General features: G+C 32.1%; 1 protein-coding gene across 2 annotated transcripts in view; it reads left to right on the top strand.

Moving 5' to 3' along the window:
* Positions 1-2,174, top strand: part of LOC132947862 (lysine-specific histone demethylase 1A) — a 418,533-nt gene extending 416,359 nt beyond the window's left edge. For both annotated transcript variants that reach the window (XM_061018095.1, XM_061018094.1), the window contains one exon: positions 1,310-2,174. In XM_061018095.1, coding sequence (XP_060874078.1) covers positions 1,310-1,434 — 125 coding nt within the window. In that variant the 3' untranslated portion in view covers positions 1,435-2,174. The remainder of the gene's footprint in view (positions 1-1,309) is intronic.
* The last annotated feature ends 13,985 nt before the right edge of the window (positions 2,175-16,159 follow it).

Below are 16,159 nucleotides of genomic sequence, written 5' to 3'. Positions count from 1 at the left end.
CAGTTTGTGGTACCATAGATATATACTTAAAGACAATATTTTCAAATATCTTAGATTTTTATACTACTCAAACATTAGTTTGACGTATCAAAATTCGAACGATTATATTTTGAGTCATTTTATTTTGTTTTCTATTTTATACTAAGGAACATGAATTCATGATATAGAGTTTGGAAGATATGGGAACAATAGTGGTTTGAAAATATTAATCTATTAAAATTGATAATTTGTAAAAATATAGTCCATATTGTATATAATAAATACTAGATCTATTATTTTATATCTATTTTATGTTTTTTGTAAAACCAATTTATATTTTTTATTCCTAAGTATTAATATTTTAATAACTGAAACTACTTGTTTGAATTTTAAATTATAGGTACATAACAATTTTTAAAAAATGTATCCACTAAATAATTTAGTGTTTAAAAGGGTGGTTCTCGTTTGAAAAATAGAAGTTTGTAATTGTATATTACCGCATGGACACTACTTGAGTAAAACAAAAATACTCAAAATTGAAAAAAAAAATATTGTCTCTAAGTATGTAAGAATTCCAAAAATCAGAATTTGAATAAATTCTTTATTAAAGGAAAAAGTGGGGTAAGGTAATGGGGTTGGCATGGTCGGTGAATCATCCTGTATACGCGCGTTATTGTCTTTTAACCATCGAAGAGCTCGAAAGAAACTCATTTTTAAAAATATAAAATAACGTCAGGACCCAAAAATTAAGTTTAAAAAATAAAAGAAACTGGGTTCAAACAACGGCTTGTATACATAATAGTATTTGACCGTCTGGTCCCCTGCAATTGCTCTTCTGCAGTTGAAAACGGAGACGTAAATCGTACCTATACATATTATTATTATTATATTATATCCGACTCACCTGCCAGTTAGCGTCGTAGGGCCGTTGACACGTCAACCGATTACTCTTCCTTTAAGAAGTTGTCAAGCTGATTTACAACCGTGACGGCGACTTAAGAGAGCGTGAGATGACGGGGTGTCTTTTTTCGAATAATAAGTCACATTTTCCGAGTAAAATTAATTTCAATACCTAATCACCGTGGTGTACATTGTGTACATAACATAAATGTATACTTCAGTATATATATAGTAACGTTCGAAAATCCAAAATGACGTGTATATACGTCTGCGTCGTCTTTTACAACGCATTTAAAAATATTTCGAATGCATTATCGTACTGCACGCGTCTCATAAGGGCGGTATATATGCAAATGAAGACGTTCAATTATTGTCATTAAATACGACCTGTCAACTATATATACGTTTTGTGTCTGTTTATATTATGTAGGTGAACATACCATACGTAATTATCCTGCAACGGTCCATGGGGCTTTCCTTAGCGGTCTTCGTGAGGGCGGAAAGATCAGCGACAAGTTTTTGGGATGTCCATACGCAGCGCCTACATCAAAATAATTTCAATTTGGAGACATTTTTTACGTATCATTTTTTTTTTTATAATAAACTAACAATTTATGAATTTTTTTTTTTTTGAACAGTAATTTTGATGTCATAATTTTATACTAATGCGTATTGTATTCGACAATCATAAGAATAATACGCCATTTTTTTAATTCTAATAATTTTAGCACTTCAATTTTATTTTATTACTTAGCTTAGTTAATGCATACAAAGATTATTATTCCAAGGTCTTTAAGTTATATTTAAATATTTCTAACAACTAATTTTATTATTAATCATACTATTAATAATTATTCCATTCCGTTCAAATTCAACTTATACTTATTTATTTATTTATTTTTGAAGAAGAGCTTTTTATAACCGATTAATATAGCATTGTTTATGCATTTTACTCAATATTTTATCATTTTATCGAGCACCAATCATTTTTTGTTGTAAGAATTAGGTTTTAATTTTTTTCAACGTTTAACATTTTGTTCAATTAAAGATGTCAAATTCTGTTTGAGATGGAAACTATTATAGACGATTTGCTATAATATTGCCATGATACAATATTATTATATAGAATGTAAGTTTATAATTATAACAATTTTTTTTTTCATAATTAATCGTCATTCATACATGTATTACTAAATTATATGCACTTATAGCAGCACTTTATTATTTAAATATTAGTTTTATAGATACACTTTTTGTCAATTTTTTTCTAACATTTCTTTGTAATTTTTGAAACAAATAAAGCATACTGCCTTATCTTAATAATGAACGAGTTGTACAATTTAAACAGTCTGCAAACAGAGCTACCTATTGATTTTTTACGTATTTTGGCGAGTTTCGCATAGCAAACATACAGATGGCGCTATATGTTGACCGAGGGAGAAAAAGAAAGAATAACTTCTGAATATCAGAAGCTCTTCCTCGTGATTAATGTTGTCGGATTGACTTGATTAACTTGTCGGAAATTGATGAATAAAAAAGATCGACTATCTACATAATAATTATGTAAAAATATAATTAAAAATATCATCGATATGAAATCGCATATATATTTATTAATATATTAGTTTGTTTCAAGCGTCACAACACATCACTGACCAGCACTGGGGTGAGTAAACCGAGACAAAAAGTAGCTTGTTACAAATCCAGCTGTTTTTAGTTTGCTCTTGTTTGTGTTAAAAATTAATAAACGTAAAAACCAAAACAGAAGACGAAAGAATAATAATTATACTGTCTGAAGTTGCGTTTTTATTTATCAACAACACTAATTTAGCTGGTTGGTACTAGTAATAAGTAATTGACACTATCAAATGCTCTCACACAATATAATATTATGACATAATAGTAATATTCTTACATATTATAAGACCAATAACATTGTTCATCCGGTGAAAATATTTATTTATTTATTTTTAGCCATGTAGGGTCCTTAGGATAAGACATTTTTTAAATAATATTTATAATATTATGTATTAGGTACCATATTTTTTTCATAAACTCGTTCACACATAAAATATGTATATAATTTATAATAATTAAAATATATACATATTTTGATTAACGAGTATGGGTTATAAATTAGCCGTGAAAACAACGTTTCTAATTATTGCCTATTTTATTTAATGTGTTGAAAATATTGTATTTTAATTTTATATTGTATTTTTAAAAGTTTATTGAGAAACAGTTATGTAATCAAATCGAAATCATAATATAAAACTCTAAGGTTTATGTTTCAATAACTAGTTATTATATAGAATTGTGAAACTAAAAGTTTTTTTTAAAAGAAAAAACACTGCAAAAGCAATGAGGTGCCTACTCAACATTCTGTTTGAAAGTTTTACATTGAATAGCGTGAACTGTATTTTTTTACTAAGTCTAGAAGGGATGAAAAAAATATAAACAAGAATTTCGATAAATTCTCAACTCTGAGATATTTAAATGGATGTTTAATTAATTAATTCAAAAACGTAAATTAAAACAAATTGTTAAGGTGCCTATAGTATTACTTTTGCTCCACATTTTTGTTTTCTAACTATAACTCTTAGTACAAGTTATACAAATACCTCGGTACACGTTTTATTTTTTTTTACAAATAGTTAAATAAACCATACTATTATGTACAATTTAGCAAACACGATAAGTATTCACACTTATCCTATCACAGATTGAAAAAATGGCAACTTAAATGTTACACCTGGTAACAGATTACTTACAGTTTTTTGAAAAATTGTTTACTTATAAGTCGCATGGTGTGCAATCTCCGGCATACGCGTTTGATAAACGAGTGACAGTGGTGTATAATATATGTACACAAAGTATTTGATGTTATTAAGATTAAAAATTCAATTTAAACTATTTAAAAAAAATGTATGTGTAGAGGAAAGTTATTGCCATTGGGAAACCCACACTTGTAGTCTGTTTCTGCAAATCTGGCAAAGATTTAATATTTTTCCCGGACGTAAAAAATGGTATTTCCACTTCTGCTCACATGGACATTCATCCAAGTGGATTTCACATTGAATTCTTAAATATTTTGATCAGTGTGGGCATCATATTACATTTATCGATCTTAGAATAATTACAAACTATTATAATAATATATTCATCGACCAGTTTGAGTTTTTAATAGACTGTAATATCAGTATTTTTTATGTAGTAAAACAAATTGTTGAAAAGGTGGAAGTGTATAATAGAGAATTTTTTTAAAAAGAAAACCTGGACGTCTATAACGTGTACATTAATGTGAATAATGTTATTGCAAAAAAATAGGTACCTATATGGGCATGTTTATATTAAACGAATGTCGATGAGCATTTGATGTGACATTTTAATGATCGCAAGTGGCGAAAAACTCCTCTAATAAAATCATATGTGGCATATAGGGTTAGGAATGAGTGCGTGTGTGCGTGTGTCCTTGTGAGTCTGATTTCATTACGATCATGTTCGTGGATAATAATATTATATCGTGTGATAGTCTCAAAATGATTTATAATATTAATGTCTATATGTTTCTGACGAGTATAAATTGTAATTATATATAATATAAAAACAAGTCGGTGGAAACACACCGACACCACTTATGAAACTTACCTACGCGACTACACATTGCCATGTTACGATAACTTTGATAGTAGTGAATGTTGACGTGAGATAAAAAAATTAAAAATAACCTTAGAATATAATAGTATATTAAACACAGTGATATTTTAATGTTAAAAACTAGTTTTGTCGTATAATTTTAGGGTTTTTTCCTCCCGATTAGAATATTCTTTTACCACTTCCCCGGGCAGATAACGATCACCCAAAGGCCACAACAACTATAGTACCTATTGCCACTCAATATTATACATTTAAACATAAATAAATCAAAATATAATCATTATCAGGTGCTATAGGTTATAATATTTATTTTTATTATTACCTAATACTTATTATAAGTATTTACGTATATCGTTATAAAATATATATATATTTATATTATATAATTTACCTATATCAATTATCAATGATTGATATTGCCAAATACAATTATTGGGGTATTTTGTATAATTGTTGGTCATCCGGTTGTTGTGAAATCCATTTGTAACCAGCTTTACCTGGTCCATGAGAAACTTCTGCTTATAAATATACGCTTCACTGATTAAAAAAGGAATTTAGCCGTAAAAAAACAAAATAACACGTTAAAAAGTGTCATCAGTGGTTGGTTTTTTTATTTCATTTTGTTTGTGTCACTCAAGCTGACATTATAATGTTATTCGTCGTTTCACACGTGAACTTGTTGTAATATATTGTATCGGACGAAATAAATTACGTTAACCAGAATAACAAAAAAATTAAATAGGTACTGAAGTCGATCGTAAAGTGTAAAAAAAATACCTCCCTCCTAAACAGTAAACGCGCACATATACTATCGTTCTCTAGACGAACATATTATACATACGCGTAATAATATAACAATATAATATTAATACGATTTTTTCCTTATAATATTCTCTCACATATTTATATAATATAACATCGTGCATTCCTATACGTCAAGGTGCCGCACCCTCTCACCCCCCTCCACGAATCGCTGGAAAACCCTTAATCTCTGGTATATACGATACAATAATACGTTTACCTATATAAATATACGGGTAACTGCAACCTACCCATGGAATATAATATTATACAGTGTCATTTGTACGACAGCTGGTCGGCGGGGGTGCGCAGTGGCACGGTCGCAACTTATACTACAGAGGTACTGAAGTCCGTTCCTAATCTGCACGGTCCATCGACAAGTCGGGTTTTATTGCCTCGCGCGCGTGCAGTGTATGACAAGTTGCCCCGGGACGACGTTTCGATCACGACTCGCCACGTGATGTCCATAAGCACATCGCTATATACGGTCTATATGCTATAGAGAGACCACCACCACCTCCACTGCCACCGCCATCACTCCTAATACTTTTACTACTACTACTACTACTACTACTACTACGACGACGACGACTTCCACTATAATACAACACTGCACTGGGTCTACATAATATTGTGTATTATTATTATTGTTTAACGCACACACACCGCGCAAAATATAATAATAATATTATATGATATATAAAAACGCTCGCCGACACGACCGTTTCTGTCGGTCTTTTATCATAATATATTGTAATGCGCGTACTATGTATATGGGTATGTAAGACGTTTATTTATTATATATTTTTTCCTTTGCCATTCTTCCACCGCCACCGTCGCGGTCATCGTCTCTAATCGCGCGTTTACTGCACCAGTGCTCTCCAGCGCGCGGAACCTTCGCGAGATAATCTCGCACGGTTAGGTACTCACATATTATAGAGAAGGTTTCCTATATGTATAGGCTATGGCCTATGGACCTACAACAGGACAAGCGTGAATATGGTGTGCATGTGTATAATATACGAGTGCGGCATACGATTCAGTCGGTGTGGGGCAGGCAGCAAGAAATCGCGCATAATTCATATACATACGATACATTATAGGTATACTCACGCATAGGCTCCCACATAAAATGTTGGGTCACTGTACTAAAATATGTTTTTGAGGGCCCTATACAAAACTTCCGAAAATAAAATACAACCCGTTCCAGGGGTAGGGGTGTCCCGTTCACGATCATTTTTAGGTAATCGATGGTTAACCCACAGCTAAGGTTATTTGTATTTCTATCAGCATATCAAGAATTCCAAATTAATTTCAACAGGCCCCTAAAATAGTCGGGCCGCAGTTGCACTCCAAGTCCAACCGCCGCCCAACCTGAGCCTTGGGGGCTCTGAGTGGGGGCCCTGAGAGGTAGGCACCTATTCGGCCTATTGACTTACTACAGGACACATATTGTGATGGTTGTGTAATATGTGTATATTATAGTAAATACGATTGCGGTATACGATTCAGCCGGTCCAGGGCAGGCAGCAAGAAATCGCACTTAATTCGTATAGGTACATACGATATATTATAGGTACTCATGCATAGGCTCCCACATCAAATGTTGGGTCATCGTACTAAAATATGTTTTTGTGGGCCCTATACAAAACTTCCAATAATAAAATACAACCTGTTGCAAGCGATAGGCGTCCCATACACGATAATTTCTAGACAATCGATGGTAATCGATGGCAATCGATGGTTAACCCATAGCTAAGGTTTTTGATATAAAATAATTATACTTCCATCAGCATATCAAGAATTTCAAATTCATTTCAACAGGCCCCTGAAATAGCCGGGCCGCAGTTGCACACCAAGTCCAACCGCCACCCAACCTTGTGGGGGCCACCCTGAGAGGTAGGTACCTATTCGGCCTATTGACTTACTACAGGACACATATTGTGATGGTTGTGTAATATGTGTATATTATACTAAGTACGATTGCGGTACAGCGTGGAATTCGATTCGGACGGTGCGTGCGGCATGCATGCAGAAAATCACGCGTAATTTATACGTAAGATATTATGTCGTACATATATTATTATATTATCCTTTTATATATTATATCATATTTTAATGGTTATAGTATATATATTATTATACTCGAATTTCCGCACGCTGAGTCGTGTTATATTCCTGCACCGTTGCAGCAGCCATTCGGTCTCGAGATCAATATAATATACCGTGCGCAATGCACACGCCCACCCGAATATGCGTGTACAAACATACATTTATAATATTATTAAAATATAACTACGCGAATATCCGTTGAGTCCGAGGGGCGGTTTTTCTCAAGACCATATATTTTTCAATAAACCTACTTTTCGAGCTGCGCGATTTGAAGCGGAGCGTTAATTTCTCGGATTTGGAAACAAAATTAAATTTTCTCCCATGCGCCCGATACGCTTTATGCGTTTCTATATTATTATTATCGACGACTTATTGTCACGAAATGGTTTACAAAAAATACGATTTTTAACCGACTTTTTCTTTCTCTCTTTCTCCGTATCGTTCTCTCTCTTTATATTTCGGAGTTCCCTATTTTTACAGATGCCACTCAGATAATGGTATATTAAAGATTTTTTTTTATTTATTCTACTTAATACATAAATTATCGTATTCGGATTTCTACGGTTTAAATTAATAAAATCAAAGCATAGAAATAATTTAACACATATGTTAAAATATGTATAATAGTCATAAATACCATGTATACATAATATATTATGTATTATGTATAGTTGCACGGTATTTAGTGTTACAGAGTTATTATTTAAAAAAAAAAAAATTATTAAATTAACGAAAAAATTAATTTTTTATTCAATGTTTTTATAATTTGATTTAAAAATAATGAAACAGAACGTAGTACACTTCAATATTATTGATACAACTAGGGGTGATACAATAATTATGATTTATGAATAATATTATCTATACTGCGTTCTAAAATAAGTATATAGATTAATATCAGTTTGTTTTTTTTTTTGATATAACATTACACACATACCTATATTCGAACATTGTATTTTATCATTTTTTTTTCTCACATTTACTTTGTTGGTAAAATCCTTATAGGTAATCTGTTGATTTTCAAGTTCACTCCTTTGACAAATCTAGAACTTTTTCATTCAAACTGAGTACTGAAAATACTTATGAAATAACTAATTCAAGTAGTAAAAGTAAAAAAACTATGTAGACAATTTAAAACAGAACTGCAGATGTCACGTTTGATTATCATGCGAATACTTTCCACTCTGTTACAAGTTTACAACGATTTTAAATTTTACTAAAAACCGTTTGATGTTTCACAATGCAAGCAACAGAGTGTACACTTTTACCGGAACATTCCGCACAATGTTTATTTTCAAATTATACCGAAGAAAAAAAAGAATTTAATAAAAAAAATAAAAAAAGAACGCCACTGTTTGTCCAAGAATTGCCGTTGCTCCACCACTTGATAACCGCCAAGGGAAAATGCCGTTGGACAAAAAAAAGGGTGAAATGAATTTGAAAACAAACCAAATTAAAGTTAATTGTTCGCTTTTCGCGTGGTCCGGAATCCCGCTGCAATGCCACGTTTTTACTTTTAATTTCTCGCGGTACGGCGGTAAAAGAATATTTATTAGGAGGGGGACGGGGATGGGAAAAAAAAATTACACAAGAAAACTTTACTGCTCCTGACCAGACGGAAGTTTGGCGGTAAAATATGTATGAGTGAATACAAACTCCCCGGAGATTTGCCGCCGAATGCATCCAGAGCGAATCAAAATGGTTTTTTCAGGGCTTACAAATCATTCAAAGCCTGTTTGCCGTCTGGCTCTGGGGAAATATGTACGCGTTGCATACGTTTAATAAAGTCGCCTGTCGAACGGTTTTCTTCATTTTCGCGATGGTAAATAATATATATATATATATATATATATAAACTTTATTCCACTGTCGAGATACATAATTTTCACCATTTTTTTTTCTGTCTTTCTCTATCTCCCTCTTTTTTTTTCGCTACCGCCGTGATCATAAATCATTTTTAGCCGCTGATTAAAGACCACGCCAAACAATGTGCACGCGCCGTTGTACTGCAGTCGTAGTATATATACCTGCTGTATTATATGTACACAGAAGTATATATTATGTAGTATTATAGTGTGTATAGTGCATATTATAGTATAAAGTATACATATATATAATATATACCATATATAATACTACCTACACATGTACGCGCCGAATGTATTTTAGACGTCAATCCGATTGAATGGGTATAGCACATTTCTGATGCAAGTTCGACGAAAGTTAAATATATATCTCGTACCTACATATTATATATTTCCGAATTACACTCGATCCACGCGAACACTCGAATAAACGCATTTTTCGATCAGTGAATGATGCTGTACCTACCTATTGTAATTTATAACAGCGGGTGCGTGTAATAATGCTACCATACAGTTACAGATTTTCTTTTCACATTTTATTCTAATTATTATGGGTACATTTTACGAGATAAATAGGCACCGTCGAAGAGTCACACGCTCACACGGCACACGCGCGTTATGGACATCTATCGGAATATAGTATTATTCTAGTTACAAGAAACATACCTACATTGTCGGACAGTAGTATATAGTACAAGTAAATAAGCAAAATATTACTAGAAATTATTCTATACTTAGATTAAACCTTGTATAGTGGTATCGCAGAGCAAAAGTACTTTTCTTTAAAAATATAAGAGAAGTGAGAAAAATAATAGGAAGAATAATGATAGTAATTCAAAACCAAAATAACTCTTTGATAAAATAATCAGTAGGTAATATAGTTATACAATAATAATAATAATAATGTAGGCAATAATATAATAAGAGTGATTAAGTATTAAATTTATGGTAATTTAAAAACGGTTTTTTTTTTGTTTTTTTTTTTTTATTTTGTATTTTAAGATTATTGTAAAACTAATTTTTAAGTTTATATTTCAAATTTCAATAATTTTAACAATTTAATAATACTTTAAGAACTAGATTTAGAAACCTTAATCCAATTTTTAAATTACTATGACATGTTTTTTTGGTGTTTACGCCTTACGAATGGTATTTCAAAATTATTAATTATTCATTATATTATATACGTATCAAATAGGTTGCTGACCCATATAATTTTCTTATCTTTTTGTCAAACTCGTTTATAATAATTTCGTTCGTTACTAATAACACTTTATTATGGTGGGTCACACCGAATCGACATTATGTAAAACGGTCGTTATTATGTGATTTTGTGCGTAGTTTGGAAATTTCCGTTTGATACGATATAATATATACTTAGACCCTTCTCAAGTCTTATATCACTATTATAATAATATCCCCTCATGAATATCATATTATTAAAGCTACGATAACGGTATATGATTATTATTTTTATATTTTTGCGGCAAACACGTCGCACCATAATAAACACGTCGAATATAATATAATAGCCAATAGGTGAACACACTGAGCAATATATATTGGCATATTGCGTGTTCGAGGAGAATTTGAATTTCTGAATAATTTTAACGTGCATTTGTTGTTTAGATGAACCTAAATCACATAATATTTTATACTCCGTTTTGGTTGTTTATTAATCATTTTTTTTGTCTATTTTAAAGTGACTCAGCAGAAGTACCTACATAATAATATTATGATGAATACTGATATTATACCTAGTCATTCCTCGCATATTATTTATCGTTTGATAGATTTATTTATTTTTTGGTTATTATTCTAATACTGTAAATTTGAACGTTTATAATAAATACACATGCCATTTTATTCTTTATTACTATTTTGTTTGTTATAATGTTATAACATCATCGAATATCGTACAAAATGTTATTATGCCATAACCCACGTTGAATTATCGACTGCCGCAGTAAGTCGTCGTAGCTCAAAACAACTTGTTCTCGCGTTTATTTCTAATCCAGTCATAGGCATCGTCTGCGTATTTTATTATCGTACCGTATTCTTATCAAAAATCGCCATAATATTATACTCGAATACTTGATATTTATTTTAATTTGTCGCTCTTATACATAATAATGTAATAACATTACTTATTAGTTGTTAGTACTGTACTTACTACGTCTTATTGCTTTAAATAATATAATATTTGCTTACGGGTTTTTTTTTCGTTTCACTAATGGTATAGAGAGTTTTTATTTTAATTCACGCCGGGTTTACGACCGCTGAGAAAAATGTAATAGTACCTACAACATTATACACATAGTAGTAGCACACGGCACAGCGCAGTATTATAATAAAGAGCAGTTAGTTTTAATAGAGTTTTGAAGTTTTTCATCGTCACCATTATCAATGAGATCGCGTTGTTTTATTCATAGCCAGACGCATTATCAATACACAAAGGACACCTATATAATATACGATAACAACTTTGCGCGCAATCCAATTTGGTTTTATTAAAAAAAATTTGGTAGTTTCCGTCGAAAACGTGTGCGGTAATGTGGACGTTACAGGCCGATAACTACTCGCACAGTCGCCAGCCGTGTATTTACCTACATGCACGCATATATATTGGACGGTTGCAGCTGATAAAAGGCGTTCTATATTAACAATAATGTAAATGGCCCTTGGAGCGTCCTCGGATATCATAATCGTCGTCTGCTGCTGAGAATATAAAAATAAACTTTTTTTCACGTACGTGTGCGCACCTCCATACCTAGGTATACCTACTATACCAACCAGCGGGGTCGCGTTATCATATATTTTATTTAAATGTTGTTCCTAGGTATAGAATATTTAAGACTCGGCCGTCCGGAAGGGTTTTTACGGGAAGGTCGCGACTGTAACGACAGAGGCGCTGTGGTCCGGGTGGCGAACTCTGGTAGGGTTTCTTTGCCCCCTCCCCCCAAAATGATATTGACTTATTATATTTTGTCAATTAATGAAGAAGACGGCCTAGATTAATCCAATGGACTTATAAAACGATTTTGATAAAAATTACACATACTACTTTTGGCCTCTTGGCCATAATTATATACTGAGGAGAAGGAGGAGGCGTTAAAACACGCCGTCTGATGCGAGAGCAGACCCTGCGGTGGGTGGTGCGGAAGAAAACACGACAAAGTCCCACTAAAACTATATACCGACGATTTTGCGACCTACATATTATAAAATACATATATCACCTATGCACATGTTATGCGTATGTGCGTAACTGTATTCTAACATACACACACACACAAACTTTATATATTTATTTTATATTATATTTTTTATATTTTTAGCTGGGAGTGCTGCAGCAGTGTTGTATATTATATAATTATTATAACTATACGATGGGGTCACGTGTGTGCGAGTGTACACGTTCATAGATATACACAATATATATGTAAATTTTCTCTCAACTCATACGAATTAAATTTGATGCATTTTAATAACACAATATTCAAATGCTTTGTGAGTGTAATGAAAAGTAAACAGCGATTTTTTAATATAGTACCTATTATACTTCTGTACATTTATATTTCATATGTACTATTACCTACCTATATTATAATATAATGTACCTATAGTATTATAGCAGGGTTATAATACGATAAAATTTAACAATAATATTGTGTAGGCGTAGCGGGGAATATCGATTTTCTATCGTCATATTTTATAAATGTGCTTTTATTTAACTACACACTGAATTTATTGTATAAATCATACCTAGGTATATAAACATAATATTTTATGTGTATCCCTACTCTGCAAGAATATTATCTTACCAACGTTTTAGTGGTTTAAGCGAGATAAAAATAGTTTTTTTTTCTTCATATGAAAAATAGTAATAATTGATTCAAAAAGTAATTGAATGTTCAGTAACCATGGAGTTTACAAAGTTTTACAGCGTATTTCTTGGACTATTAACATTTTAACGTACTTCCTTATTTCATTTGTTTTTTTTTTTAATAAGTAAAAAACCCTTTGTTGTATAATATTCTATTTGTATTCTTTTACTATATGTTTAATAGCTTATAAAGATGTGTTTTCAATGAATGAATTCTTTTAATATAGGTATGATAATAGTATTGCCGCTACAAATCACTACCCCTAAATCCTGAACACGCGTTACTGGATGGCGCGTGTCAGGCGGCCGACACACTGCTGCACAGCGGTCGTTTAATAAAACTATTTAATATTCACTATTATTATTGGCTATAAAATCGTATTATATAGTCGCTTATTATTATAACCACTGCAGGTAAAACGTTTACAGTAAATGGGTAAAGGTATTATATATTATTACATTGTGGCGTTTTTGGAATGTCCAACGAGGCTATTGTAAATTGAACGGTGGCTGCCGGGTTGGGGTTGAATTTATTTCTAAACCACGCTCGCACGTGTTGTGGAGTCACGTATTATACTATTATATATATTATAATACGATATAATAGTATAACAAATTATATGAATAATAATAATACATTTCGTTATGAATGGCAAACAAAGGCGCAGTAACTATAATGAGCACTTCAAGTAAATCGTAGTTAAGTTTAACGGGCGATGGTGACGTATAAAATGGGATGTATAGAGTTGAGTATCATGCATCTAAATGTACACCTAGTTTGGTCCAAAAAATAACCTAATTGGGTCACAAAAATAATATTTAATTGAGTTAAAAAAATATTTTCAATTAAGGTGGGCAAGTATGGGCAGTATGGCTGTAAAATAAAATTGGTCGCTGTAATGGATGTGATGAATTGTAATTGAATAATTGAATAATTATGTATCATTGCATACGAAAAATTACTCAGAGCCGCAGCGATGGTGTATCAGCCAATAGGATATTTTATATTAGAATATTATTTCTGTTAGTAATTAGTATTAATAGGTCGATAAAAAGTAGATGCCTAAAGCTGTCTGCGAATTTTTGGTTACGGTATGTAATTAAATTTTTTTTCTTCGCAATTATTAATATTTATGTTATCAAATTTCGTTACTGACGTCGACTAAACCATTGGTTTTAATGAATTTAGTCATCTCATTCCTCTTATTTCATAACGTCAACTTAATAAACGACGGACGTAGATAATAATATCATAGAAATACCTATGAATTAGGATCCAATATAAACTATAGTGGCGCTGTTTTATATCGGACTCAATTAGGCATGTATTATCGCCTATCGGACGGAATACAGCCATAGATGTAATACCAAATCTGGTACTGGACAGTACATATATAACTTCTATAAATTGTGAGCGTATTTATAGATACCTACATGTACACGTGGGGCTTAAAAAATATGCTCCATTACACTTGGCGTCCGTAAACCCAATAACCCGTGATATTTACACGGTTTCGCGGATATTCACACGAATTTGTGCCACACGAGATGCAACTAGTAGCCACTCTTTCCCCTCTCGGAGGCGCATTAAATCACGATACCCCCCCCCCCCCCCTCTTTCATCCTCAAGACCTTCTTCGCTACGATTTTCCTATACGTCTATTTATAAATATATGATAATATATATGTATATATAGCCGTGGCTGATATTAATTGTGCGTCCCGAAGTCGGGTCAATAGTGCCGAGCCGGCGGTGGTGCTGAATTGGCTCTCTGAAAATACCAAAACTGAATATGATATCGATAGGTTAGTGTGTGGGAATTCCGCACGATTTGTGTGAGTCTCTGAATCTGCAGCAAAATAAACTATCCCATAATTATTGGTCACGTATCGTTTTATTAAAATACACTGTATAGTATATGTGTTCTATTATTTAATTTTTTGTTTTTTTTATACATATCGTGGGCTAAGCAATATTAATCGCGACTAACTATTTAATTTTTTTAATTTTTTTAACTAAAAACTATACGTAGGGTTCACAATAACATCGCCCATCTTAGAGGATCGGGGTGACATGTTACATGTTGAACATAAGAATGAGATGTGGACCAAGACGAACGCTAAGGTATACCTCGAGTCTTTAACAGATATTAACAGGTATAGGTATAAGAAGATATATTATATGGGTCACTTTTAACCCTCAACAATCCATCTAGGACTAAAGTCTAAAATATTTAGTAGCCTATAGTCTGCATTTTCGCTCAGTCGAAGAAGATTATGGGCCAAGCGTAATAGCATCTGGGCCACGTGTAGGCGTACAAGAAATTTTAACTACATAATACCAGCAAGCGCAAAAACTTTTGCACCGAACTCTTTCAAGCTGTCTCGAATCGCCAACAATTATAAGTTATTGTGTATATATTATATGGGGTGCGCTCCGCTAAGTGCCTCAACAGTCAATCGGCACAGATGCGTGCCTGAATAACAATATATAGATGACTTATTAATTTATTACGAGTTTTGCATATTATTCATCATTTGTAGCACTCTCTTCGCCCTTTGGTCGGTTCGTATATTTCATCCTGCAGTTAGTTTCGGTATGTTTTGAAAAATACGTTCTTATTTATAGTGGATATTCTGAGAATAAATATTATCACCGGTCGATCGTTACATTAGGTATACTATTTTTAGAGATTTTTTGTATCGTGTATGTTCTTACACTCACTCGTCATTAAATATTCGTAATTGATTATATGAGCATGAGCTTACCCGGGACACGAAAAATAAATTGTCATCTAAAAAATAAATTTAGTCTCTCATTCAACTTTAGCCTAAACTCTAATATGTATATTATATAGTCGTATTTGCTAGGTATTAGATTTATATTATGAACTACAAGCATATGGACAAAAAAATATTATATATAAATATTATATATATACCCTCACCTATTCACGGA

Source organism: Metopolophium dirhodum, chromosome 6 (genome assembly GCF_019925205.1).
Source record: "Metopolophium dirhodum isolate CAU chromosome 6, ASM1992520v1, whole genome shotgun sequence".
NCBI lineage: Eukaryota > Metazoa > Arthropoda > Insecta > Hemiptera > Aphididae > Metopolophium > Metopolophium dirhodum.
Note: the sequence above shows the minus strand (reverse complement) of the source record. Positions and strands in the feature narration are given on the sequence as shown.